At 35.1% G+C, this 27,260-nt stretch overlaps 1 protein-coding gene across 2 annotated transcripts in view; it reads left to right on the top strand.

The window, feature by feature from the left end:
• Positions 1-27,260, top strand: part of SOS1 (SOS Ras/Rac guanine nucleotide exchange factor 1) — a 148,979-nt gene that overhangs the window by 115,725 nt on the left and 5,994 nt on the right. The window contains exons 11-21 of one of the 2 annotated variants that reach the window (XM_082851862.1): positions 470-551; positions 1,310-1,432; positions 1,945-2,048; positions 3,199-3,421; positions 4,534-4,653; positions 8,774-8,936; positions 9,437-9,554; positions 18,380-18,552; positions 18,757-18,873; positions 19,918-20,182; positions 25,519-25,563. In XM_082851862.1, coding sequence (XP_082707988.1) covers positions 470-551; positions 1,310-1,432; positions 1,945-2,048; positions 3,199-3,421; positions 4,534-4,653; positions 8,774-8,936; positions 9,437-9,554; positions 18,380-18,552; positions 18,757-18,873; positions 19,918-20,182; positions 25,519-25,563 — 1,533 coding nt within the window. The remainder of the gene's footprint in view (positions 1-469; positions 552-1,309; positions 1,433-1,944; positions 2,049-3,198; positions 3,422-4,533; positions 4,654-8,773; positions 8,937-9,436; positions 9,555-18,379; positions 18,553-18,756; positions 18,874-19,917; positions 20,183-25,518; positions 25,564-27,260) is intronic. The other variant, XM_082851863.1, reaches the window with a different exon arrangement.

The following is a 27,260-nucleotide window of genomic DNA, read 5'->3' as shown; positions in this document are numbered from 1 at the left end:
TGTATGCTCTATTAACATGATTTAAAGAAATCCAGATAACTAATCCAGATAAACTAGTCTGAAGAGCAGGAAAAGTAATGGGTTATTGCTGTGGCCTTTCTGTTTACAAGGGAGATAAACCAACTGGTGATGTTCTGAGATCCACATAGCACATGGAAGCTTGCTTTTATGCTCTGCCTTTCTTCCCTTTGTATTCCTGTGGCCAATAATGAGTTTAATATCAGCTAGTCAAGAGTGTGCAGAGGTCAAGAAATAAGTTGATGTAAAATTTTAGTATCAATGATTTTGCCACTAATTTAGGAAGAAACTAAAGTTAGCAGTTGATTTCAAAGTCCAAAGCATTCTGTGTGGTCAAAACATTTTGGGACTTTTAAAATTGACTATTTAATCTCTTTTGAAAATGTAAATAATAGTTTTAATCATTCTGAATAAAAGATTTTAATAAGATATTTTTCCTTTTTCTTCATAGATCCCAATTTTGTTCGGACATTTCTTACAACATATAGATCCTTTTGTAAACCTCAAGAACTACTGAGTCTTATAATAGAAAGGTCTGTCAATTTAAAATGTTTAAATTCTTTGTTCTTTTTTTTAAATGAGATTGAGCTAAGATATGGAAATATATTGAATGAGCTTTAAGTTGTCGTTCATGAATACTTTAAGAAGGAAATCTCTTGGATGACCATTTATTTTATAATATGTTAGCTTTGATTATTTAAATACAAAAATAGGCAGACTTTTTTACATGGAAACTCAGTATGTGAAGTTTCAAATTTACAGAATTAATCAAGTTAAAGACTATAAAAATGTAGAATTTAGGCTCTGGAAATTCAAATTTTAATGATTTAAATGTTCTAAACAGAATTTTTCAAATACACCACATGTTGAGGAAAACAGAGTGAACAAGTACTGTAATCAAGAAAAGTGTTTCATGTACCCAAAGAGCAGTCAGCTTTTCAGAACTTACCCTTAAAAAGTTTTATGTTGGATGATTTAGAGTAATTACACAAGCCAAAAATGAATATCATTCCCTTAACTTTATAATCACACTTATTTTTAGACTTTGCATGTGTTCTTTATTATGTTTCTAGTTGGTTTTATTTATATTGGCAAGTATTAATTTCCTCTTAAAAAATTAAATCATTAGTCTTTACATTATAGAATCCTCACTTGTTTTCACTGATGTGTATATCCTTAGTATTTTTTCCAGTGCTCTCGATTGTGCTGACTAGTGAAAAGATTTGTAGTTTTCTGTTTGCATAATTTGATATCATTGATCTTTTCATTAGTTTGTTCTGTTTTATGTTAGGTTTGAAATTCCAGAGCCTGAGCCAACAGAAGCTGATCGCATAGCTATAGAGAATGGAGATCAGCCCTTGAGTGCAGAACTAAAAAGGTTTAGAAAAGAATATATACAGCCTGTACAACTGCGGTAAGCATTAAATAAATAACTGAAGTAAATAAGCTTTTGTTGAATTTTTGTTTCAGAGTTAAATAAGGATGTTTCCCAAGCAAGGAGGAAGTAACATGTAAAATGAATGAAGTAAAGAGGAATTATCAGAAATTACTGTATAAGTCTTAATTAATAGAATTTTGAAAGTGGTAGGCCACTTATAAGATTAAAGTTGACCCTTGAACAACGTGGGGGTTAAGGACACTGACCCTTGGCACAGCAGAAAATCCACAGTCAGCCCTCTGAATCTGTGGTTCTGCATCCACAGATTGAACCACCTGCCTAGGGTGTAGTACTGTGGTATAGATTTAGTGGAAAAAAAAAAAATCCAAGTATAAGTGGAGCCGTGCAGTTCAAACCCTGTTATTCAAGGGTCAGCTGTATTTAATTTGGTAAGAGTTACTCTGTTTTCATTTATACCACTCATTGTGATAAATGTGTATGTCCGAGTTCCCATGTAATTCGATTCTTCTTCTGTGTTAATGCCATAGAGTATTAAATGTATGTCGGCACTGGGTAGAGCACCACTTCTACGATTTTGAAAGAGATGCAGATCTTTTGCAGCGAATGGAGGAATTTATTGGAACAGTAAGAGGTATTTTTTTTTAAGTGCCTTAGTTTTATGTGTAATAAAAGTACCAATATGGTAACTATCAACTGACATCACTACTGCTCAGTGTAGTTAAGAGGTATTTGTAATAATGCCAGCATAACCAACTGGAAAAGTTAAAATTTTTTGCCAGTTTTGACCTACAAATTGTTTAATAATCATCCTGTTGATCCAATGAATTTTCATTTAGTAAATCAACTTACTGATATTTTGGAATTGGATAGAAAAAGGTCTCAATTTATGCTGTCTTAACACATCTGAAAATATGTGTACCAAAGGACAATTAGGAACTGTTGTGCCATTATAACACCACGATGGAGGTTGACTGGGACACAATTAGGTGAATAGTGCATAACATGTCAGAGAGGCAGCAGAGCATACTGAACCTGAGAGCCAAGAAACAAGAGTTCTCTTCCAAACACTGCCACTCACTAGATAAATGACTCTGGCAAAATCATTTTGATTCTTTAGACTTCAGTTTCCTTTTCAGTAACATGAGGAGCTAGGCTTGATGATCTCCAGTTCCCCTTCTAGTTTTAAAGATACTTTGATTGTATAGGTCTAAGGATGTCCTAGACAAACTTGTTTCTATTTCCATCATACACTTTAAATGAGAATCAAAAAATAAAGTGTTAAATAATAGTACTTTCATGCATAGTACAGAACGAAGCCACATCAAAAGCTCACACAAAATGAAGGAGTCCTCTGCACTGTTTGGTTTATAAAATGCAAAGTTTGTTAGATTAACAGCTAATGTTGTATGTTCTATCATTATAAATCTTATTTGTGCAAGATACATCTTTTTTGGAGAGGATTATAAAATAATATTTTGAACTGAAGTTTAGAACAATAGAGGTGAAAAGTTTCTACAAATAAATTACTTTCTCTTATTTAAAAAGGATATGAAAGAATATATACCAAACTATTAACAGTGGTTATCCACTTGAAGAAAACTGAGATTGGGATAGGGAATAGGGAAACGGTAAAAGGGAACTTCATTTTTTAATTTTGATCATTTGAACTTTTTATAGCAAAGATATATTCAGGTATCACTTATACGATTTTAAACTATTTTTAAAAAATAAAATATTGACTAAAATGTTTAAACATTATTTTTAATGTAATGTTATTTCAGGTAAAGCAATGAAAAAGTGGGTTGAATCCATCACTAAAATAATCCAAAGGAAAAAAATTGCAAGAGACAATGGACCAGGTCATAATATTACATTTCAGAGTTCACCCCCTACAGTTGAGTGGCATATAAGCAGACCTGGGCACATAGAGACTTTTGACCTGCTCACCTTACACCCAATAGAAATTGCTCGACAACTCACTTTACTTGAATCAGATCTATATCGGTATGTAATTTGATGTTCAAGCTGAAAAATCCTTTCAAATGAGTTAACTTTTAAAACGAAATGCTGATCCCTGCCATGTAGGATTGTTATAAGACATAAATGAGATAGTACATGAAGTGTCTTGTAATAAGGCCTGATGTATGGAAGGCTCCTCTTTCACTCCCTCATCCTCTTTGCTCTGTCTGGATTTACAGCCTCTCTCTTTCTGCAGTCACCCCTAGTTGGTAAAGTTAAGTTCAGATCCTGGCTTTACCAATTGTTGGCTTGGTATCCTTGGGCAACTTTAACCTTCTGGTGTAACTTTTATCCCTCTGCTGCTTAGTTTCCTCAAGAGTAAAATGGGGCTAATGATGGTACCTACTCCTGGAGCTGTTGTGCAAGGTTTAAAATAGTCCATATATTTACAGCATGTAGCACATTGCCCAGCACAGAGTAAGGGCTCAGTGAGTTAGCTACTGCCATTGTCATTGAGAACTTAAGTCATTGCCATTTAGCCTTTTATAGTTTTCCTACATTGATATAATTACTATCTCAAAAAAATGTCTGTTTGTAGTTTTAAATTTGGACTATTTGGATTTCAAACTATTTAATTTTGTAAAAACTAAATGAAAAAAGGAACTAAATTTATAGATCTCCCACCAAAAACCATCACTGTTTCCAAAATCAGTGTTAGAATGTATTTTCTTTCTTTCCCAGTACCCTTCCCAGGAGGGTTTTTTTCCCCCTCCTTTAGGAGGGGAAAAAAAAAAAAAAGATTTATGAATGCAGTGATTACTATACCCTCATTGGACTGATTATTATAACATTATCATTTATTTAAAAGAATTATCCCAAACTACTTTCTCACCCTAATTCGTTAGATAATATTTATAAGTGCTGGGAAAGATACTATGAAGAAATCCCAACCTTGCCCAAAGCAAAATGGTACTATAAAGCAGTAAAAAAAAAAGTACACAGGTACATGCATACAAAGTTTTTTTAAATCTATAGAAAACGATGCAAAATTATAATGTTTTTGTTCTTGTTTTCATAAACCTTTTACCTCATTTACTTAATAAAACAGTATACTAGAGGGAAAAGTATCACATAGAATTATGTCTTGATGATTTTAGAGCTGTACAGCCATCAGAATTAGTTGGAAGTGTGTGGACAAAGGAAGACAAAGAAATTAATTCTCCTAATCTTCTGAAAATGATCCGGCATACCACTAATCTCACTCTGTGGTTTGAGAAGTAAGTATTACTGATCTTCTTACATTTCATAGCAGTTATGTTATAAATTTCACTGCAATTCTGTTTGTCTCATGTCTTTTTTGTTGTTCCTCTGTTCCTCCTTTTTTTTGCACTGAGTGAATAATTTTCTAATGCAGCATTTTAAGTTACTTTATTAGTGATTATTTTTAGGTTTGCCACGTACATCATAACAGAATTAGCTTCAGATTTATACCAGAATTCTAGTGATATGTAGAAATGTTACTCCTCTGTGGCTCTATTCACTCCCTCCCTTTTGTGGTATTATAATATATATTACATATAATTAACGATGTAGATCTAACAATACGTTGTTATAATTATTGCTTTACTACCATTTGCCATTATTTTCTTAGCCTGTTACAGCTTTGCTCTCACCCACTCTTTGTGTAGTTATTGGCAATGTATTTCACATACATTACATTTCTCTATGTAATAGGCCCAACAGTACATTACATACACATTATTTTATACAATTGCTTTTTAAATCAGTTAAGAAAAGCAATAAGGAAAAAAATAGGCATTTATAATGTTTTTTATAATCATATAATTACCTTTACCAGTGCTCTTTGTGTGGATTCGTATTACTATCTGGGGTCACTTGCTTTCAGCTTGAAGAACTTGCAGTACAATTTCTTATATGGTGGGTCTGCTAGCAACAAATTCTCTTAGTTTTTGTTTATATGGGAAGGTCTTTACTTTGCCTTCATTTTTTAAACAATACTTCTCTCTTCAAGTTTAACTATTTTTTTCTTCTGTCAGTTCAAATGGACTATTGAGTCCCTCTAGTAAAATTTTTATTTTAACTATTGTACTTTTCAAATCCAGAGTTTCCATTTGGTTTCTTTTATAATTCCTGTGTCTTTTAGGATACTCCCTATTGGTGCACATTGTAATCATACCCCCCCCCCTTTACTTTTTAAATATACTTTCCTTTAGTTCTGTGAACAAATTCAGAATGGCTACTTTGAAATCTTTTTTTGTTAAATCTGACATATCAGGTCTGTCTTGCAGGTAGTTTACTGTTGCCTGTGTTTTCCCCCAGTGAAGCCTGACATTTTAGAGGTCAGAGGGGTAGGGATCCCTGTGTTCTTGGCTGTCTGGGCTAACTGCCCCGCACCCTACCAACCCTGCAAGGTTCTCTGAGGAATGAGGGTAGAGGAAGTCTTGGTTCAGATACTACAAACTCTTGCCTCTCTTACTGAATTGTTGTACATTTTCCTGAATAGATGTTTCTCTGTCTTTTTTAAAATTAATTAATCTATTTGTTTGTTGGTTTGTTTATTTATTTATTTTTGGCTGCATTGGGTCTTCATCGCTGCACGCAGACTTTCTCTAGCTGCAGCGAATGGGGGCTACTCTTCATTGCGGTGGCTTCTCTTGTTGCGGAACATGGGCTCTAGGCACGCAAGCTTCATTAGTTGTGGCACGTGGGCTCAGTAGTTGTGGCTCACGGGCTTTAGAGCACAGGCTCAGTAGCTGTGGTGCACGGGCTTAGTTGCTCTGTGGCCTGTGGGATCTTCCCGGACCAGGGATCGAACCCATGATCCCTGCATTGGCAGGCGGATTCTTAACCGCTGCACCACCAGAGAAGTCCGAGTAGATGTTTCTTTATTTGCCATTTGCTCTTAGGGCCATTTCCAGAGACTGCTAGAACTTTATATATATAATTATATATATAATTTTCACCAGTTTCCCTGAGGAGTAAGTAAACAGAACTTCTTACACTGTCATGTCAAAAGTCCAGAATCTCAATACAATTTTATAATTGGAGCCAGATATTAGAGTTTTATGTATTGGCCATATTTTTTATGATCTTGACCCAAGTTGCCACAGATCATATTGGCATTATCAGAACACAAGACCAGTGACATAAAGGAATGACTGGAATGTGAGCTAGAGTGTGGATAAAGACCAGAAAGCAATTCCTAATGAGAAATAAGTCATCTGAAAGTTAGGACTTCCTTCTATTTATGTTATTACTTCTTAGCCTCTAAAAAGTAAAACTTTGGAATTTGCCTGCTAACTGTTGCTTCCTGATTTCTTCTTTATCAAGTCAAATAACTACACTTCAGTTGCAGAAGCGCTTTGCCATCATAATAATTAAAAGTTATGTCTATAAAGAGGAAACATAACTCATAAGACATACAGACCATTTTCATTTCTGTCCTGTTTTTTAATAGATTACTGAGAAGGCGGCCATTTCCTGATCTTTTTCCTTTCTCTTTTTGCTTTTTTTAATTGTGGTAAGATTTTTTTCAGTGTACAAATACAGTATTATTATCTATAGGCATAATGTGCAGCAGATCTCTAGAATTTATTTATCTTGTGTAAATAAGTGCTAATCAACATGAACATTTATACATGTTGATTAGCAACTCCCCATTTCCCCCTCCCCCAGCCCCTGGCAACCATCATTTTGTTCTTTGCTTCTATGAGTCTATTTTAGATACCTCATATATGTAGAATCATGCAGTATTTGTCCTTCTATGACTGGCTTATTTCACTTAGCAAAATGTCCTCAGTGTTCATCCGTGTTGTCACATATTGCAAGATTTCCTTCTTTTTTGACTGAATAATATCCCATGATACATATATTTCTCATTTGCTTTATCCTTTCATTTGTAGGTGGACATTTAGGTTGTTTCCACATTTGACTATTGTGAATAGTGCTGCAGTGAACATGGGAGTGCTAATATCTCTTTGAGATTACAGTACTTTTGGATAAATACCTAGAAGTAGGATTGCTGATCATATGATAGTTCTATTTTTAATTTTTTTTGAGGAGCCTCCATACTGTTTTCCATAGTGGCTACATCATTTTGCATTCTCACCATTAACACTGTACAAGGGTTCCAGTTTCTGCCTTTTCAGTGGAAGAGGTTCTTGTTCATTTGCCACAGTGGTTTTTTAGCCATAGATGTGCATTAGAATTGAAATCACTTCCGGATAAATTATCCCAGACTTACCTGGTTTTTATAAAAGCTCCACGGGTGATCTCATTGTGTACACCTAGTTAATATCAACTGAGTTTTAAAAAAAAATGTAAACATATTATACTTGTATCATACCTTTTAAAATGTCTAGATAATTAGTTAGCTGGTATATGATTTGTAGACATCTGACGCTTTAATGCATAAACATGTTATGTTTAATTTGATAAGGCAGATTTATTTTGATAGTTTTGCAGTGGTTTTTTTTTCAGTGTTAGATCAGCCTCACCAGAGAATAGTGTAATCCACAACTTTACATTTTTGTTAATGTTTAATATTGATTTATTTTTTTTTCCATATGTGTATTTTATTTTTTCTTAGATTGAGTTGTTTACTATCACGTTATTGAAAACCAAGTTTAAAATATTTTCTTTACCGATAAGTGATTAGTAAATAAAAATTTTTCTCAACTACTAGAAATAGAGAGTAAATGCTCACTGAGGAATTCTTTTTTGAGCATAGCTTACTTTTAGCTATTTACTTGGATATATATGTACTTTCCAAGGATTCTTGGTATTTAAATGTAAAGACCTTTTGTTTTCATTGACTTTTTTATTCTTTCTAAGTAATTAAAAATTTTTTATTCTGAATGGTGGTAAAACACTTTCATTCACTTTTTAACATTATAGTGCTTATCTAAAGAGCTGTTCTTAGAAATGTAGGTAATTATTTCTGTATGTCAAAGAAAGAAATTAAGCATTAATCACTAAAATCTTACAATTAGATGAAGAATAAGAGGCAGAGAATTCTTAAATTTGAGAATAATTTCCCTAGAACACACCCACATCCTAAAGACCAGCATACGTTCAACCAGATGATAGACTGATCAGAGAACTCCAATACTGAGAGAGAATGCACCAAATATAATAGGAGGAATGACTGACCGGTTGACTGCGTCAGTCTGGAAAACAGTGACAAGCAGCATGCCTGACCGAAGGCATTGCCTTCTCTTCCATTCACCTACTATTTACCTGCCATTCTGAATACGTATTCTCTACTGTTACACTATAGCTGCCCTCCATTCCATTTTGTTTGCTAAATTATTTAAATCATATCTTCGTTGGGAAAACTCCAAATTTTTTAATTCACTTTTTGTCTTTGATTCCCAGATGTATTGTAGAAACTGAAAACTTAGAAGAAAGAGTAGCTGTGGTGAGTCGAATAATTGAGATTCTGCAAGTCTTTCAAGAGCTGAACAACTTCAATGGTGTCCTTGAGGTTGTCAGTGCTATGAACTCATCACCTGTATACAGACTAGACCACACGTTTGAGGTAGGTTTGCTTATCTAAAGGTGTTTTTTCCATTCCCTGTTCCTAGGAATCAGGATGTTAACAATTATGACCTTTAATTTTTACATGCCTCATCTATCTTTTCAGTAACAGCTGAAATGATGGAATTACCTAAATTTTGTATTGAATTGGTTGTTCTTTGTAAATTAGGCAGTCTCATTAAAATGTATTCACAGGTCCTAGCCTAAGTTAGAAGAATAAAAAGATTTCAACACCTTATTTGTAATATAATGTACAACTAAATGCTCACATACTTGTTTGAGGAATGGCAAGATAAGATAGATTTCTCACACACACACACTTTTTCTTTACGTTTGTACTAGGGTCTATGAAGATAGTCTCTTTGAAGCAGTATTATCATTCTTAGAATCAAACTGATACTGTTGTGTTTGGGCTTTACTCTAAGCCTGGCATTTTTTGGCAAAACCTGTGATTCCCTTTGTAAATTTATATTCCCTAAACATTATTTTTTTTTATTGTAGCAAATACCAAGTCGCCAAAAGAAAATTTTAGAAGAAGCTCATGAACTAAGTGAAGATCACTATAAGAAATATTTGGCAAAACTCAGGTCTATTAATCCACCATGTGTGCCTTTCTTTGGTGAGCATTTCTTCTTAAATCTTTATCATGTTTCTGGATAAAACAACAGTTATTTCATTAAATGACTGAGTAAACACATGTCTAATATACCAGCAGAAAGTACTTAACAGATATTTAGCACCTGAATCCCCTTAGAATTTTTCTCTATGAGGACTTTTTTAAGATGAAGCCCAATATGTACATGCCACTTTTTATTTCCATATTGTGCAGCCATTCAGTATTGTATAATGCTTACTTCTGTTTTAATATTCATAGAAATCTTTTTATTGACTTTTAGTAAACCAAACACTCTACAGAAGAGGCATGGCCATATTTACCCATACTTGATAATCATGCTGCTTATAAACAGTCTCACATGGCTAAAAACCATAGTGCATGTGCCTCTGGGCCCACACCTTCTACGCATCAAAATTTTACCTATTCTTTTTTCCTTCCCTTCTGCACCAGAGTAAGGTAGTGCCTTTTCTTTCTTTTAAGACTGAAACCTACCATCTGAATCTTCTCCCTTTCTGTAGGTTCCTCTATCTTATTCCATCATTTATTTCCTGTATTTTATTTATTTAACGTCTTTATTGGAGTATAATTGCTTTACAGTGGTGTGTTAGTTTCTGCTTTATAACAAAGTGAATCAGCTCTACATACACATATATCCCCATATTCGCTCCCTCTTGCGTCTCCCTCCCTGCCACCCTCCCTATCCCACCCCTCTAGGTGGTCACAGAGCACCGAGCTGATCTCCCTGTGCTATGTGGCTGCTTCCCACTAGCTGTCTGGGTAGTATTTGGTAGTATATATAAGTCCATTCCACCCTCTCACTTCGTCCCAGCTTATTTCCTGTTATTTTATATCTTCAATATCTCTTTCACACTGGTTTCTTTTCTCTGCTGGTATATATGCTCTCATGAGTCTTCCTCTAAATACTTAAAAAAATTATGACCTCAATTACACATCTGGTGTTTAGTCTTTTTAGTATGTGGTGTATTTTCTTCTAGCCTTTTCCTCATCTCTATTTATATATTTTCTATATAGCTTTAAGTTATACTGCATGTAACATTGTTATGTCCTGATAGTTTTTCAATTGACATTTTTGTTCAGGCTTTATAACCAAACAGTTTTGTACATATACATATTGTATATAGTTGTAATTGTGTGACAGGTACACATTGTTCACTTTTTTCACTTACCATATCCTAGATATATTGTTGTGTTTTATTAGTCTTGATAATTACCATTTCTAATGGCTACATGATATTCTTTAAAGTTGGTATGACAGTTTATTTAACTGTTACCCTATGACCTGACGCATATGTTGTTTCCAGCTTTTTTGCTTTCCTAAATAATGTTATAATGAATATCTTCATATTTATACCTTTTTTATGTATTTGAGAATATTTTCTTGAGCTGGCTAGCCAATCTAACTAGATAATTTATATCTAGCTGGATATTTCTTGAGCTAGATATTTTACCAGTCTGCCTTTTAGTTGTTATTCTTTGAAATACAGTATTTTTAAAATTCTATAATCTGTCCATTTTTCCCATTATGATTTCTATTGTTTCTGACTGTAGAAAGTTCTTCCAGTCTAGTAACTTAACATTCAGTCATATTTTCTCCTAGCTTTATGATTTGACTTTTAAAATTATATTTAACTCTTCAATCAAATTGAAGTCTCTTTTAGATATCATATGAAATATTCAAATTTGTTTCTCCACCAGATTGTTTATATGTTGACCCATGTTTATTGAATAAGTCTTCTTCATCCCCATTTATATATGGTACCTCCTTCTTTAAAAAGTATTATTTCCCATTAACTTCTTTTTATTTTATTTTATTATATTTTAATTTTATTGGAGTACAGTTGATTTACAATGTTATATTAGTTTCAGGTGTACAGCAAAGTGATTCAGTTATACCTATACATATATTAATTCTTTTTTAGATTCTTTTCTCATATAGGTTATCACAGAATATTGAGTAGAGTTCCCTATGCTATACAGTAGGTCCTTATTGGTTATCTGTCATATATAGTAGTGTGTGTGTGTTTATCTCAAGCTTCTGATTTATCCCTCCCCCCAACATTTCCCCTTTGGTAACCATAAGTTTGTTTGCGATTTCTGTAAATCTGTTTCTGGGGCTTCCCTGGTGGCGCAGTGGTTGAGAGTCCGCCTGCCAATGCAGGGGACACGGGTTCGTGCCCCGTTCCGGGAAGATCCCACATGCCGCGGAGCGGCTGGGCTCGTGAGCCATGGCCGCTGAGCCTGCGCGTCCAGAGCCTGTGCTCCGCAATGGGGGAGGCCACAACAGTGAGAGGCCCGCGTACCGCAAAAAAAAAAAAAAAATCTGTTTCTGTTTTGTAAATAAGTTCATTTGTATCTTTTTTTAAATTAGATTCCACATGTGAGTGATATCATATATTTGTCTTTCTCTAACTTGACTTAGTATGATAATCTCTAGGTTCATCCCATTAACTTCTTATGCTAGTGCTCCAGTCTTAATGATTGGCACTTTATAATCAGTGATTCTCAACCAGGGCGATTTTTGTCCCCCAAGGAACATTCAGCAATGTCTAGAGGCATTTTTTGTTGTTCGAGTTGGGGGGTGCTAGAGGCCTCTAGTCAGTAGGGGACAGGAATATTGCTAACAGCCTGCAGTGCACAGGACAGCCCGCACAACAAAGAAATATCCAGTTTAAGAGGTCAGTAGTGCCAAGGGTAAGAAATCCTGCTTTAGGGACTTCCCTGGCGGTCTAGTGGTTAGGACTCGGCACTTTCACGGCCGTGGGCTGGGGTTCGATCCCTGGTCGGGGAGCTAAGATCTCACAAGCCACATAGCTCAGCCACAAAAAAAAGAAGAAAGAAAGAAAGAAAGGAAGGAAGGAAAAGAGAGAGAGAGAGGGAGGGAGGGAGGGAGGAAGGAAGGAAGGAAGGGAGGAAAGAAATCCTGCTTTATATTTATAATATTTTCATATATAATAAGATTGGTTTGTTGATGTTTCTTCAGTATTTTCTTTGCCAATTTTGTCTCTTTATTTTTCCAGATGAACTGGGGAAGGGGGAGTGATTCCCCAAAATACAGTTGGAATGATCTATCAATTAATTTGGAAAGAACATTTATGATAATTAGCTTTTTCCTAGGTATTTTTGATCGTGAATGGTATTCATTTTTTAATAGTCAATTTCCCTTAATTCCAAGAATTATTAATTTCCTGGGATTTTCTAGATATTTAATCATGTCTACCGATAACAATAGTGTCTCTTCTTTTGATTTTATTTCTGTGTTAGGCCTTACAGCATTAGTCACAACTTCCCAAACAAAGGTTAAACAGTGGGCTTCCCTGGTGGCGCAGTGGTTGAGAGTCCGCCTGCCGATGCAGGGGACAACGGGTTCGTGCCCCAGTCTGGGAAGATCCCACATGCCACGGAGCGGCTGGGCCCGTGAGCCATGGCCGCTGAGCCTGCGTGTCCGGAGCCTGTGCTCCGCCACGGGAGAGGCCACAACAGTGAGAGGCCCACGTACCGCAAAAAAAAAAAAAAAAAAGTTAAACAGTAATAAAAAGAAGAAGTTCTGTTTTCATCTCTGTTTCAGCAGGGATAGGTATAATTTTGCTATTTGCTTGATTCGATGCTATTTATTATGTTAAGACAGTTTCTTTGCATAGTTATCTTCTGTGTTTTTGTTGGCAGTATACATTTACCTTTATAGTTTGCTGTCTTAGTGAGAGCAAAATGATTTTTCTTATTTAGCAAATTAAAATTATAGGTTTGCTAATACTGAACCTTTCTGTTAACCAACATTAAGTCTTTTATATTCATGGTGGATTAGTGTTTTAAATATACAAATGAATTCTATTCATTATCATTTTATTCGGGATTTTTGCATCCATCTTTATAAGTGAGATTGGTTTGTGGTTTTTCTTCTTGTCCTATATTTATCAGCTTTTGTTATTATGGTTATATTTACTTTGTAACATGAGTTAAGCAGCTTTCCATCTTATTCTATTCCAGAATATCATGAAATGATCTAGCCTTTAAACTTTGAAATATTCCAACAGAAAAACCATCTGGGCCTAGAATCTTTTGTAGTATGTAATTCTATAATAACATTTTCATTTCTTCCTTAATTTTTTTTCTATTTCAGTTTTGTTTGCTACACAGTTGTCTCATTTCAGTATTCTAAAAGTACTAGCATTCACTCTATAAAAATGCTACTTTTAAAATTGCTCTTATTTGCAATATGTTTTTGTTTCTATTTTTACTTGTTTGTTTTACTGTGTTTTTCTTCCAAACAATAAAAATTGAAACAGTTATTCTCTCTGATTTTATAGCTTTTATGTCATGTATTACTTTTTATCATTGTTAATTTATTCTGTTTTCTGAGGATTTTTCCCCCTAAATTCTTGATAAAACTGTTGAGTTCATTTCTCTTTCTGATAAAACATTGAAGTCTATGCATTTACTTTTAAGTGTGGTTTAACTATGGTGCCAGTTCATACAAGGGAGCCTGGGAAGGACCTCAGTCTGATGTTCATTTCATTCAACCAGTCAACAAATATTTCTTGAGTACCAGGGGCTATGTCAGGTGCTTAGAAAAAAGCGAAATATCTTAGTCACTCAGTACACTCACTGAACTTATAGTCATGCTACTCATGATATCCTATGGCCCCTGTTACACAGAGGTGAAATGAAACCACAGGGCCTGTTCACTGGACTCATGTTTGGCCCCTGCTACTCCATTATATCACCTGATTGGTGGACATTTATTCATACAGACAAACTGTATTCTCTTTCAGATATCTATGAACTAACGTAATTGACTTTTGTTAACATGTTGTTAAGAGAAAAAAGGAAATTTCAGACCTGTATTTAGAGTAGTATTCCATTATGTTTTAAAGTGAGCCATATGATTTAGTGAGTGATTGCAAACATGTAGGTGGTTTGATAGGTGCAGACAGCCTGCCTGCCAGCCTTCCTACCCATATCTGCTTATCTTCCTGATTATTAAGTCTCTGGTCAGTTCTGCTGCTCTAGGAGATTTTTGCTATTTCCAAGCTAAAGGTAGCCTTTCATGGTTCTGACCCACTAGGTAGATATTATTGCTGCTGCTTAGTTCCATTTCATCTATATGATCAATTGTAGAAACTTCTTCTAGATTCTTATCCTTCATTCTGGATACTGGATTTTTTTCTCCTCTATAGGAGGCTCAGGGGTAGTATCTGACACTTCTACTTTCTCTATCATCTTAGCAGAATTCTTACTCAGATTTTTTTGCTGGCACTGCACTATTTACAGAGTAATAAAAGTCAGGCAATTTCTCCTTCCAAGGCTATGCCAGGCTACTGGTCTATTTCCCAGTTTTTCTCCATACACTACAAGGTTCTACTCATAGGTAGAATGAATATGTATAGGCAAACTAACATTTCCTCTCAGGTAAAAGGATGTAGATTTCTACCTCAACCAAGTCTCACCTCTCTGCACAAAACTCCAAGCCTGTAACATCAGCTTTGCTCTTTTCCTTTCACACTGCTCTAATTTTGTGTTCTCCTTCTGTTTCTTGTCAGTTTGTTCCATCTCCACTCTTGCTTTCCTGCCATTTTAGAATTGACCGTATGTCTCTTGTATCCCGGTCTAGTCTGCAAATGCTTTCTTTTCTATTCTGAAATAGTGTGCTGCTTTTATTCATTCAGAAATATCTGTCGAATGCCTGTATGTGTCAGGCCCAGGGCTAGGTGTTGAGAATAGAGAGACAAGTAAAACATAGTGTTATCCTCAATAAGCTCCCTTGAAAGAGCAGAAAAATAAATTATAGTGCTATGTAGTAAATATAACACTGTATTGTAGAAACGTGTAAATCAAAGTATGAACAGAGTGCTCTGTGAACCCTGAGCAGCCACTTTTTCCCGAAAAGCTTGGGAAGGGTGTCAGCAAAGAGGTGAAACCTCACCCTTCTTCATCATTTGTCATAATGCTCTGCTCTTCCTCTCCCTAGAACAGCTGTCCCTAGAGCAGGGTATGTAAAATGACCTTTTTTAAAAAAATTAAATCTATGTACATATTTGCACTACATTTTTTATTATACATATACACAGAGAGAGAGAGTGCATGCTTAAACATTTTTTTACTGATGTAGTTTATGATCAACAAAGTTTGAACACCACCTCTTTAATTATTTGTTCTCCTTTTAACTAGCCATTAATTTGTCATAAAATAATTCCAAATTTTATCCTGAACTCTCCCAAAATGCCACTTGTAAGCATTTTCACAACTTCTTTCAAGTATACTTTTAACACCTACAATATCCCACAATTTATTATCCCCATGTTCCCCAGGTCAGTCATTACACCACCACCCAGTCAGTCCCTCAAGCACAAAGGTGAGAGTCTTCCTTCCCGCTGTGCCTACCCTCTGCCCAAACCACTTAATCAGTTCTTGTGGCATTTACCTCTTAGATATTTATGCACTCCACTCTATCCCCGTGGGCCCTAAGGTAGCCCTCATCATCTCACCAAGATGACTTTTACTCTGTTAACTGAGCTTCCTGCTTCTAGTCTTAACTCCTTCTAACCCATCTAGCGTCACAGTACAACCAGAATAATCATTCTAGAATGGAAAGATGCTGATAGTCTCCTAATTACCTACTGGATAAAAGCTAAGCTCTTTTAAAAAGGCTCTTTGTGACCCTGTACGGGTGCTACCCACAAACTCTTCATAGTTGGGCCATCAATTTGTGGCCAATATGGAAGGTTAATTTTGGCTCCCATTAAATATGTGTACTGTCACGGACGTTTGTCAGACTGAACGTTGAACTAAGTGGGTCATGCAACTTAGTGTAGAGGAGAATATAACCGACTGCAAGTAAAAAAGCCAGTGACAGGCAGATGTGGAAAATAAAAGAGCCTGTGCTTACTAGAACACGTGGTCAATTTGTCTTATGAATATATAATCAAGAGTCGCCTAGGTGCTGAGAAATAGCCAAGTAACTAATACACTGAATAACTGGATGCTTTCTAGAACCAAACAGGCATTGATGTCTATCATGTCTCATTATTGCTAACTGTTCACTATTGATTTTGAGTTATTTAATCTTGCCAAGAACGTAGCCAAATATTCTCGTATTTAAAAGTTTGCGTCGGGAATTCCCTGGCGGTCCAGTGGTTGGGACTTGGCACTCTCACCGCCGAGGGCCTGGGTTTGATCCCTGGTCGGGGAACTGAAATCTCACAAACAGTGCAGTGCAGCCAAAAAAAACCAAACGTTTGTCTCTACCACAAAACCATTTAGAACCACTAATCTGTGATTAGAACTGAAGTGCCTGTTGCTTTGTTCATCCCTCTCCTCATCCAGTGGCTAAACTGCAGTGGTGGAGAAGGGATTAGAACTACTGATTCCTTGCCTCTGCCTATCCTCATTTCCTGCCACTCTTCCTCCACCCCACAGACCAAACCCCTAAAGGCTAGCCATTTCTGAGTATGCCTCCAAGCTTCACAAAAACCAGTGCCTTCAAACACGTGGCTGCTTTGCTTAGAATGCCCCTCTATCTTATTCTGCTTATTAAACTTCTATTCATTTTTTGAGACTTACTTTAAGCATATTTTAATCTGTGATGCTTCTGCTACTCCCAACAGCTCAAGGCAGAGTTAGGCACATCTTGTTTGTGCTCTCATAGCATCTTATGCGTTAGTACTAATTAATATAGCACTTACCAAATGGTACTGTAGTAGCCCACATTCAACACTCTGAACTCCTTGAAGTCAGGAACTGTGTGTCTTGTTCATCTTTGTATCTGCAGTACCTAATGCAGTGCTTGGCGTACAGCAGAGACTCAGCAAATGTGTACTGAGCAAATGAACTCAGATATTCACACTTTTTTTTTTTCCCAAAGCATCATAGTCAGTACTTCAGAGGAAAAGGCAGAAATAGGATAGGGCAAGAATAGCAACAACAGTATCAACAATCCCAACCACAGCTAATTAAGCATCTACTTTTGTCAGGCCCCATTCTAAGCCTGTACATAAATTTACTCATTTATTTCTCACAGCAACCCTGCTGTCCTCATTTTAGAGATGAGCAAACCAAGGCTAAGCAACTTGCACAAGATCACAAGAGGAGAAAGCAGCAGAGCTGGCTCCAGAACCTTTATGCTAGAACAGAAAGGAACTAAAATGCCTGCTATTTTGTTCATTCTCCTCCTCATCCAGTGCACAAACTGCAGTGGTGGGGAAACAAGAGCTCCCTTACCAGGTTGACATAATTCTAGAAGTACTGAAGACCAGAATATACATAAATCACATGCAGTCCTGTGTTTGATAGGCTTGCACATCTGCCCACATTTTCACGAGTCAGCCTATCCAAACAGTACTACCTCTGAATTACAAAGCCTAACGACCTCTTGGGGGCCTCAGGAGCTGAGTAAGCAGAAAATATGATCCTCTAAATTTGACGTTTTCCTGTTTTGCCAAAAATATGTGTTAATAGTGATGGGTTATTCTTAAAGCTCCTTTAACAAAACCATGACTTAATGTTAAATAACATATGGGTGTGGGGGGTGGGAAATTGGTTATTGCTCCTGAAAATCTATTAATTTTGTTAAACTTGGTCTCCCTTTTTCCTGGGTATTTATAGAACTTAAGTCACAGAAGAATTTGATACTTATAAAAATCTTCCTTTGATATTTACTTAGCTTGTTGTTTTTCATAGAATGGAAATTTGTGCCTTAATTCTTTGGTTATGATGGTTGAGATGGTACAGTGTAATATACCTATAATTACTGAGAAAGAAAAAAACTAGCCTTTTCCATTTTTATCCTTGAAATAATTTATCATCTCTTCTAGGAATTTATCTAACTAATATCTTGAAAACAGAAGAAGGCAACCCTGAGGTCCTAAAAAGGCATGGAAAAGAGCTTATAAACTTTAGCAAAAGGAGGAAAGTAGCAGAAATAACAGGCGAGATCCAGCAGTACCAAAATCAGCCTTATTGTTTACGAGTAGAATCAGATATCAAAGTAAGTTGAATTATTTGAGAACACATATTTCTGATTAAGTTTATAACCACCTGATAAGAGGCAGGTTTATTGCAGAGAAAAAGGAAAATAAAACTTAAATAATTCCAATTTTCTTACGTTAAATGTTTTCTTAAATTATTTTCATGAACTTTAAACTGAACTTAAATTATTATTAATAATTGTTTTTCTTGGCATCTGTTTTAGAGGTTCTTTGAAAACTTGAATCCAATGGGAAATAGTATGGAAAAAGAATTTACAGATTATCTTTTCAACAAATCCCTAGAAATAGAACCACGAAACCCTAAGCCTCTCCCAAGATTTGTAAGCATTCATACATTTATATTTCTTTTACATTTATATATTTTTTACAGTTGTCATCTATATCTGGTGGTTTATAGTTTTCTGTAAAGGCATTTAGAGATGACGTGCACATGTAATGGATAAAAATAGTGAATAAATGCTTAATAAATATGCTCAGGATTATTCCACTTAGTTCCAGGTAAATGGGCACTAATATTAATGTGAATAAATCCTAATGTGATAGATGAAGAAGTTGGGCAAATATGGCCAACTTAACAAAAAATGTTATTTGGTATTTATGTTAAGGGCAGGAAATCTGATAATTTATACTAATTCACTTATAATAAATATATGTACTTATATAAGTACTTTTTATGAGAACTTTTAACCTTGAATCATTAGCCATAAAAATAACAGGCTTGGCTAAAGATACTTTTTTGGGGGTGAAATAAAGTTTCCATTCTTTCTTATTACTAGCAACTGCCTGGCCAAGTTTATGTACAGTATCATCATCTCACTGTTCTGAATATAATCTCTCTTATTCATAAGAAAGTCAAGAATCAAGAAGTAAACATAAATGGCTTCTAAGTAACGAAGATAAATCTCATAATGTCTGTGAACCAAAGCTTATGAAATTACGTCACAAGAAAATTTCTCAAGGCCTAAAACAGTTTTTTAAAAGATGGATTAAAAACAGCAAATTGGAAATAGCTATATAGTCTGCTCCAATGAGACACACTGATATCATTGAGAAATGATCACTCTGTAAGAAAAAAAATGCCATAAAACTAACATAAACAGATGAAAACTCAAGCAGTTTAATGCATTTGTAAATAGCTCAAATGATCCTGATGGCATCCCTAATAATTTAGATAGCCAAGGCTTTATGGAAATGGGGTGTTAACTCTTCAACTTGGACACTTTGATTTGAATCGTTATGTCACTTCTTTATTAGTGCTTTGTGGTTTTCCTAGATAGTAATCGAATTTTACCAAGCATTTATAGAAGAACCTTCTTTTCCATTATGGTGTTGTAAGTGTTGTGTTTCTTTTGATATGTCTACAGCCAAAAAAATATAGCTATCCCCTAAAATCTCCTGGTGTTCGTCCATCAAACCCAAGACCAGGTACTATGAGACATCCCACACCTCTGCAGCAAGAGCCAAGGAAAATTAGTTATAGTAGGATCCCTGAAAGTGAAACAGAAAGTACTGCATCTGCACCAAATTCTCCAAGAACACCGTTAACACCTCCTCCTGCTTCTGGTGCTTCTAGTACCACAGATGTTTGCAGCGTATTTGATTCTGATCATTCAAGCCCTTTTCACTCAAGTAGGTGCTCAAGTTTTAAGTGCTTTAAGTAATTGTTAGTGTTATATGTGCTAGAGGTAAAAAGGAATCTGTATATATATATATTTTGTAAATTTGTAGGTAAATCAAATACCATTTCAAAAGCTATTATTATAGAAATATAAAATAAATTCTAAACTCCAGCAGTTTATCTGTTAGAACAACCCTCTTTAAATGTATTATACTTTACAGATAGGCCTGATGATGAAATTGGTAATTGAAATCTCATTTGAGCATTTGTTTTCAATTGGTGAATTTAAAATGCATCTCTAACTTCTGGAGGAAACAAAGATAACTCCTAAAATCTGCATGGAATGTCAATATGATTGCTGCCTCCAAAATTATATTTGAATACTGCTCAGTACCTGGTTCCTTTCCAACCAAACTCTGTAGTTTCTAATTTTGCAATGTATCAAATTCAAACTCCTACTTAACCCTTTTTCAGTCTACACCATCCAGCAGGTGGTATATAGTGCCAGCTAATACACTCCTATGCTTTCAAGCCCAGCTGTACAAATCTCACAGCCTGCATACTGTTGCTCATCCCTTTCCTAGTTCTAAATCAGTGCTGTCCAATAGAAATATAATGTGAACCACATGTGTAACTTTAAATGATCTTTAGCCACATTTTAAAAAAGCAAAAAGAATTAGGTGAAATTAATTTTAGTAATATATTTTATTTAACCCAGCATATGCAGAATGTTGTCATTTCAATATGAAATCAGTATAAAAATTTACTGAGACACTTTACAATCTCTTTTTTGGTTCTAAATCTTCAAAATGCAGTATACGTTTTACACTTATAGCACATCTCAATTTGGACTAGCCACATTCAAATGCTTAATAACCACATGTGGCTAATGGGTGCCAAACTGTACAGCCCAGCCCTAGCCCTTTGAAGAGGCTGCCTTTTATATCTAGAGCACCATGCTTCCATTAATTTTTTTAATCAATTTCATGTGGAGCTTTCAATCTCTACTAAGAACCCACAACCTTTTTTCATTTGTTCATTATCAAATCAGAGTTTGAATTCAGTCGGCTTTAACCCTCTCACAACCATTTCCACATGCTCTTCCCATTGGCTGTCCTAGCTCAGTGTACAGTTCAAGTTCTGCCCTAATATTTGATGTTATAGAATCCAATAGTGAGAGGCAGCATGACATTATTATTCGGGAGGAGGTTGAGAAGCACTGACATAGGAGTTAGGAATCCTAGTTTGTCATCCCAGTCTGCTAGTGAGCTTTCTGATTTTCGATAAAATACTTTTTCTGTGCCTTCTGGGGATTAAACTAGATTTTTAAGATTTCTTCCAACTCAGAGAATCTAACTTAAAAAAAAATTATTTTTTGGAGGTATATTATTTTGAGATTTGGTCCAGAATCCCGTTTATTTATTCCCGTGTTGTATATATATTTGTAGTTACCCAGCAGTTTGTCTTACCTTTTTACCACCTAAAGTGTTTTTGTTTTAAGAATTGCCACAACTTGGCCTTGTTTGGCTACTGAGGATTATGAAGTCATGTTATGCACACAGTAGGCTATCAGATATTTTTTATAAGTTAAAATAAACACCAGGTTAAAAAAATTCCCATTTATTTTCCCCAATTCGCCAACCTCCTAAATTAGGTAATAAAATAAAAGCAGCACTTTTCACAGTATACCTGACTTAAAATCCTTGTTTATTATGACCCATTTAACTGTTTGAAGGGTGTTTTTTCAAGAGCAGTTGGCTGTGATCTATATTATAAAGATTCCCATGAGTGAATTAGTGAAATCACATGAAGGCCATCAATTGCAAATTCTATTTCTCTTAGTTTAAGTAGCTAAAAATGGGAGATGTAGAAAAACAGGAGATAAGCCTACTACTTTCCCTAGTAGTGCTAAATCTTTAAATTATTAGTCAAACAGGGAAAAGGGAATCATTTTGGAATGCAGCGCTCTGGATCAGTGCTTTGTCATATGTGACAGTGGAAGAATATTAACTAAAAATAGCTAGACAAGTGGAGAAACCTTAGGCTTTGTAATCTTAGCCCTGAAGATTTTTTCCATTTCTCTTCCTTTGTGAAAAAGAAAGCCCCTATTACTACTCCCTCTGTTCTTAGTAAAAATTGAAAATAACTGATTTTGAAATTAAGTAAGCCAGTATAATATAAAACCATCTGTATGCTCAGTTAGTCCCTTACTTAAAGTTCATTAGTGGTCTGTGTATATTAAAGGTCCTCATCTGCTTTTGACCCCACTCTGCTTAACAGATCTGCTAGTGTTATGGGGGGGGGGGTGGATCACCAGCATGTCCAGCCTGGTACTCACTGTGTTGCCACTAGAGTGAATACCTACTTCCTTGCTTCCCTCAGGGCCTGGCAGGAAAGAGCTGCTGTACCTACATTCTTAAGTCATCTGAACATATTCCACTCCATACAATGAGGCAAAAAGTTCCATTGCTTACGTTTTTTAAAAGGCAGAGTTTGACTAGAATTTTTGATCAGTTATAATAGTTTTTTTTGCTTCTTATAGTTTTTTTTCCAAAAATAACTTACTTTAAAAACAAAGATTAATTTTTTCAGCCAGTATCTGTTGCATATCTCATTTCTTGCTATGCAGTGACACACCTTCTCTGTTAGGGCTTGGAATCTTACTGAGATGTTAAAAAAATAATCATAGTACCAAGAAAATCATAGTTACATGTTTAACCATTGTTAAGTGCTTGATTCTGTTTGTACCATGATTTTTTTCATCTCTCAGTAAGATTGCAGGCTTCACCAGAGAAGATGTATAAGTGCTAATTTATTAGCAAAATGCTAAATGAGTGGCAAAGACATTAATGCTGTAGAAGTTTACACAAAGCTGACCACGGAGTAGGCAAGAATGGTCACGGAAAGCTTTGTGGTGAAGACAGAGAGGGAAGGAAACTGGCCACCTACCTACTGCTGCTACATACATTCTCACGTTCAGAACCCTGCTCCACACCTTATCCTGACCAGGTCCACCTCTGAGGTGATGATGACAGTGGCCGGGAAAAGGGGAGAGACCACCCAGCTTTGCATCTCTGGCTATAGCATGGAGGGAGGAGGATGAAGTGCTCTTGGTACTTTCCTGTTTGAAGGTTGCCTGGTCATAAAAGGAAGCCATAGGTCTGGCCTGGTCTGTAGGCTGCAGATGAGCTTCAGCCCCATCCCTTAGTAGGGAAAGCTTTAACAAGAAAAAATGTATTCCAAGCATTTGAAGCTGGAATGCAAGGCTTTTCTTCATAGAAGATTATTATGTGATTAATTTCTGATTTCATACGCTTGCATTTAACAGGCTATTGTGAGTTTAAGAAGTTATTCATGATTTATATAATTTTTTTTCTATAGGAAAATGCTTATTCCTATTCCAAGAATGACTCAATTATAAATTGGAGATTATCTTCAACAGTGGTTTCAACCCTGGTTGGACATACAGTCCCCCTGGGGAGCTTTAAAAAATACCTATATGCCCAGCCCACGCTTGAGTTAGACTGGCATTGGCACATGGGCATCAGTATTTTTTAAAAGCTCCCTAGCAGGGTCTAATGTGCAGCCACGATGGAGAACCACTGATCTGTTGTCTGGGATTTGTATTTAACAAATTGATACTACTTTTTGATTAACTGGGTTTCACTCCTAAGTCATTATCAATAAATTTGTTCAGTACCTAGCTGACAAGAATTCCTAGTATATATTTCTTGATATATATAATGTTTAATTCTGAGAGTTTTTAAATAGCATTTTCCAGGCAGTAAGACCAAGCAATTAGTTTGAAGTGACAAATCAGAAAAGTGCCCCAAGTTTACACATGAATCTAAGCCTGTGCTATATATAAATATGATCAAAGCCAAGTCTGCGTCTGCGTGCACAAGTGTGTATGCATAGGTGTAATCATTCTTTCTAAAAGCCTGCAGTTGGTAACTGTCATGAGCTTTGTCTTTTGATTTTACTCCTGTATTGTACTAAGTATACGACCATGTTCTTGAGGCTTATCTCCAGAAGGCATATTTATTTCCTTTCCAAGAAAACTGGAAAATACATAAGTAGTAAACACTAAAGCAGATAACCCCCTTTAACCCCTATTATGTTAGTGAAGAGAATCTGATTTTTAGTAAACAGAATCTTTGACCCAGTAGCAGAATTATTTAATATCAAAGTGTAAAAATGAATTTTAATCTTTTGAGAGCTAACTTATTAGAATTAGCTGGATTGCTACCCTTAGTAACCAGAGCCTCCAAGTAAATATCGGTACATATGGAAAGGAGGTAATAGGATAGATTATTTGAAATTGGAGCTGTCTGGGAAATAAGAACACTGTATCTGTATAAGCAATCAAATTAATAATTCCGCCCACTGAACCTAGGACGTTAAATTATCCTCATTCTGAGCAAAGAAGCTAGAAAAACAACAGCCCTAATTATTTGAGTGATTGCCTATTGTGCAAAAATGAGAGAAACCTGAAGTTTTAAAAATCAGCTCAGTCTAGTGCTATAGGTATTGCTTTAGTCTCTTGGATATTATCTGTTCAATATGTTGGTAATATGAGGCAGTGTAACCTGAACACCTATATCGATTTAGAAGCAGTATAGATCTTCTAGCCTTTGTCTCAGTTTTTCTACTTTAATGCTCTTGGGGCTAGTGTTGTTGAAATTAGACATTCAAAAATTATCAGAGTTTCCTATATAAAATCTGTCTAAGCACCAAAACTGTTTAATGATTTTTTTAAGTGTTTAAAAATATAGAAGGAAAAAAAGCTATATCACTTTGAAGCTTGTTTGTAATATCCAAAGCTGTGGTTATTTTGTGATGAATATATGCCCCAAGAACATTTCCAAAACTTTATAATAATTATAGTAGTAAGAAATTTCCTTTTATGTTTCAATTTTTATAACATAAATTTATTATTTACTACTTACTTTCACAAGTTTGGTTTTTCAAAATAATCCTTAGTAAATGACATATTTCTGTAGGTCCAGCTGAATTCTTTGCTCACATTGGGTTTATACATTTTTTGAAAGTCTTCCTCTAATATACAGGATATTGTATATAGTTTTCTCAAGAATGCTTTTCATTTAATTATTATGGCATCAAGTAGTGAATCTAAAAGGAATCTGGAAAATTCCCAATATTAATGCAGTTTAGTTCTTTATCTTTCTCAAAAGTAAGTAGTAATGAGCTTTTGCTAAACTGTTCTACCGTTCTTTAAAACTAGAATGACAAAAATAACATTTCTACCATAAATAAATTTTTACAGATGAGTTTGAATATATCAGTGAAAGAAAAAATATATACTTTTTCTTGTTTCCTTTCACAGGCAGCGATACCGTCTTTATCCAAGTTACACTGCCCCATGGCCCAAGTTAGTATATTTGGTTTAAGACTCATAATTTTCGCTTTGGCTTTAAAGATTAAACCAAATGTAACCTTTCCTGCCAGAACTCGTCTTGGGTCTGGCAGTATTGGTACCTTGCTTTGCAGCATCTTAGAAGTGAGGCCTTCACTTGTGCTATCTTTTGACCATAAATGATTTGCTTAAACTTACATATTTTTCATGCTTTTTGTAAAATCTTTTTTTCTCTTTTGAAAGAACATTATTATATGGGTGGCTTCCACATTTAACCACTTCTCATTTCCAACTCTGGAGTTCTAAACATATTTTAATGCTCAACTTTTAAAAAAAAAAGCAAGAGCATGCATGCGCATCTGAGAATGTTGGCAGCTACGTGCAGTGTCTAAGTCACTTAGCCTGGGAACAGCACAGATTGTAAGCAAATGACTATTATTTGACTTTAGAACAGCTATCTTATCATTGTACCTATCTGTATTATATAATCTAAATGTTCATCACTGATAAGCAAAATAAAGTTCCAATGTAGGTATCTGCTTTTAATTTTAAAGTAAACTAACAATTCACCAAACTATTTCATAAATTTTAAGCTAATAGATCGTTTTTTGTTGTTGTTCTTCATGCAAATGATTTCAAAATGTGTACAATGGAAAATATTCTTAAAGCTAAATTAACTTACATAGTCTCTTAAGAAAAAAGGTAGGTGATCAAAATGTTCATTTAAATAATATCAATACAGAAATTACTCTTTTTAAGTTCTATATTGTTATTTAATTGGCAAAATAAAAACTGTCAATGTTTAAAGGAGAAAAAGAACCTGCCAAATATAATTTTGAACGACCATTTAAGTGTTTTTTCATATCTTTTTCATTGTGCTGATAAACTAGTTAACAACTTACATAAATGTTTTTCAAAGTGTAATTATTTATATGCTTATATTAAGTCCTTGTCATTATAAATGTCTGTAAGATGTGTTACAGTTAGAGGCTTTACTTAACTTTTTGGTGCCAGTTTATCAACTTACTCCTAAATCAGGTTCACCAGATTCTAGTGTAATTTCTGTTTTTATTATCAGCACACTGCCTCAGTCATCTTAAATACCTCCATCACAATGAAAATTTTTGGATTAGAGTATGATGAACCTGACTTTGCTTCCCTGCCAAGGAGAACAATATCTAAGCACACTGAGGAGAGACCCCTCCCCCAGGCACTAGATTCTCTCCCTGGCATCCTTTGAGGGGATTGCCGGGAGAGACATTGGAGAGAGTGGTTAAGATCAGAAACTATCCCCAAGGACTATCCAGTGAAGGCAAGAAAATTCTGTACTAATAAAGTCAGAGGAAAAAATGAGCCCATCAAAAAAGCTTAACAGAAATTACCATTCCAAAGGTTTTTAATAGTTTGCTGTCTCTTCCAGAAACCTGAGACTCAGATCCAAATAAAAAATTCCAGTAATAGATTAACAGTGGGAATGTTATTTTGTTCAAGAAACATAATAACAGAATATCTTAGGCAGCTTTTTTTCTGAAAATTCTGCTAAGAAATTTCTGCATGCTTTTATAGCAGTTTGCTTTAATAAAGGAAATACTATTGGTTGTTGATTTATTGAACTGCTTTTGATACTTCTGTACATTTCTTTTAATAAATATAAGCAGTTTCCAAGTCTTTTCAGGATTGATAGATGAAATAAAATTCCTGTGAACTTTTCA

The sequence above is a fragment of the Leucopleurus acutus genome (genome assembly GCF_964270905.1).
Source record: "Leucopleurus acutus genome assembly, chromosome: 12".
NCBI lineage: Eukaryota > Metazoa > Chordata > Mammalia > Artiodactyla > Delphinidae > Leucopleurus > Leucopleurus acutus.
Note: the sequence above shows the minus strand (reverse complement) of the source record. Positions and strands in the feature narration are given on the sequence as shown.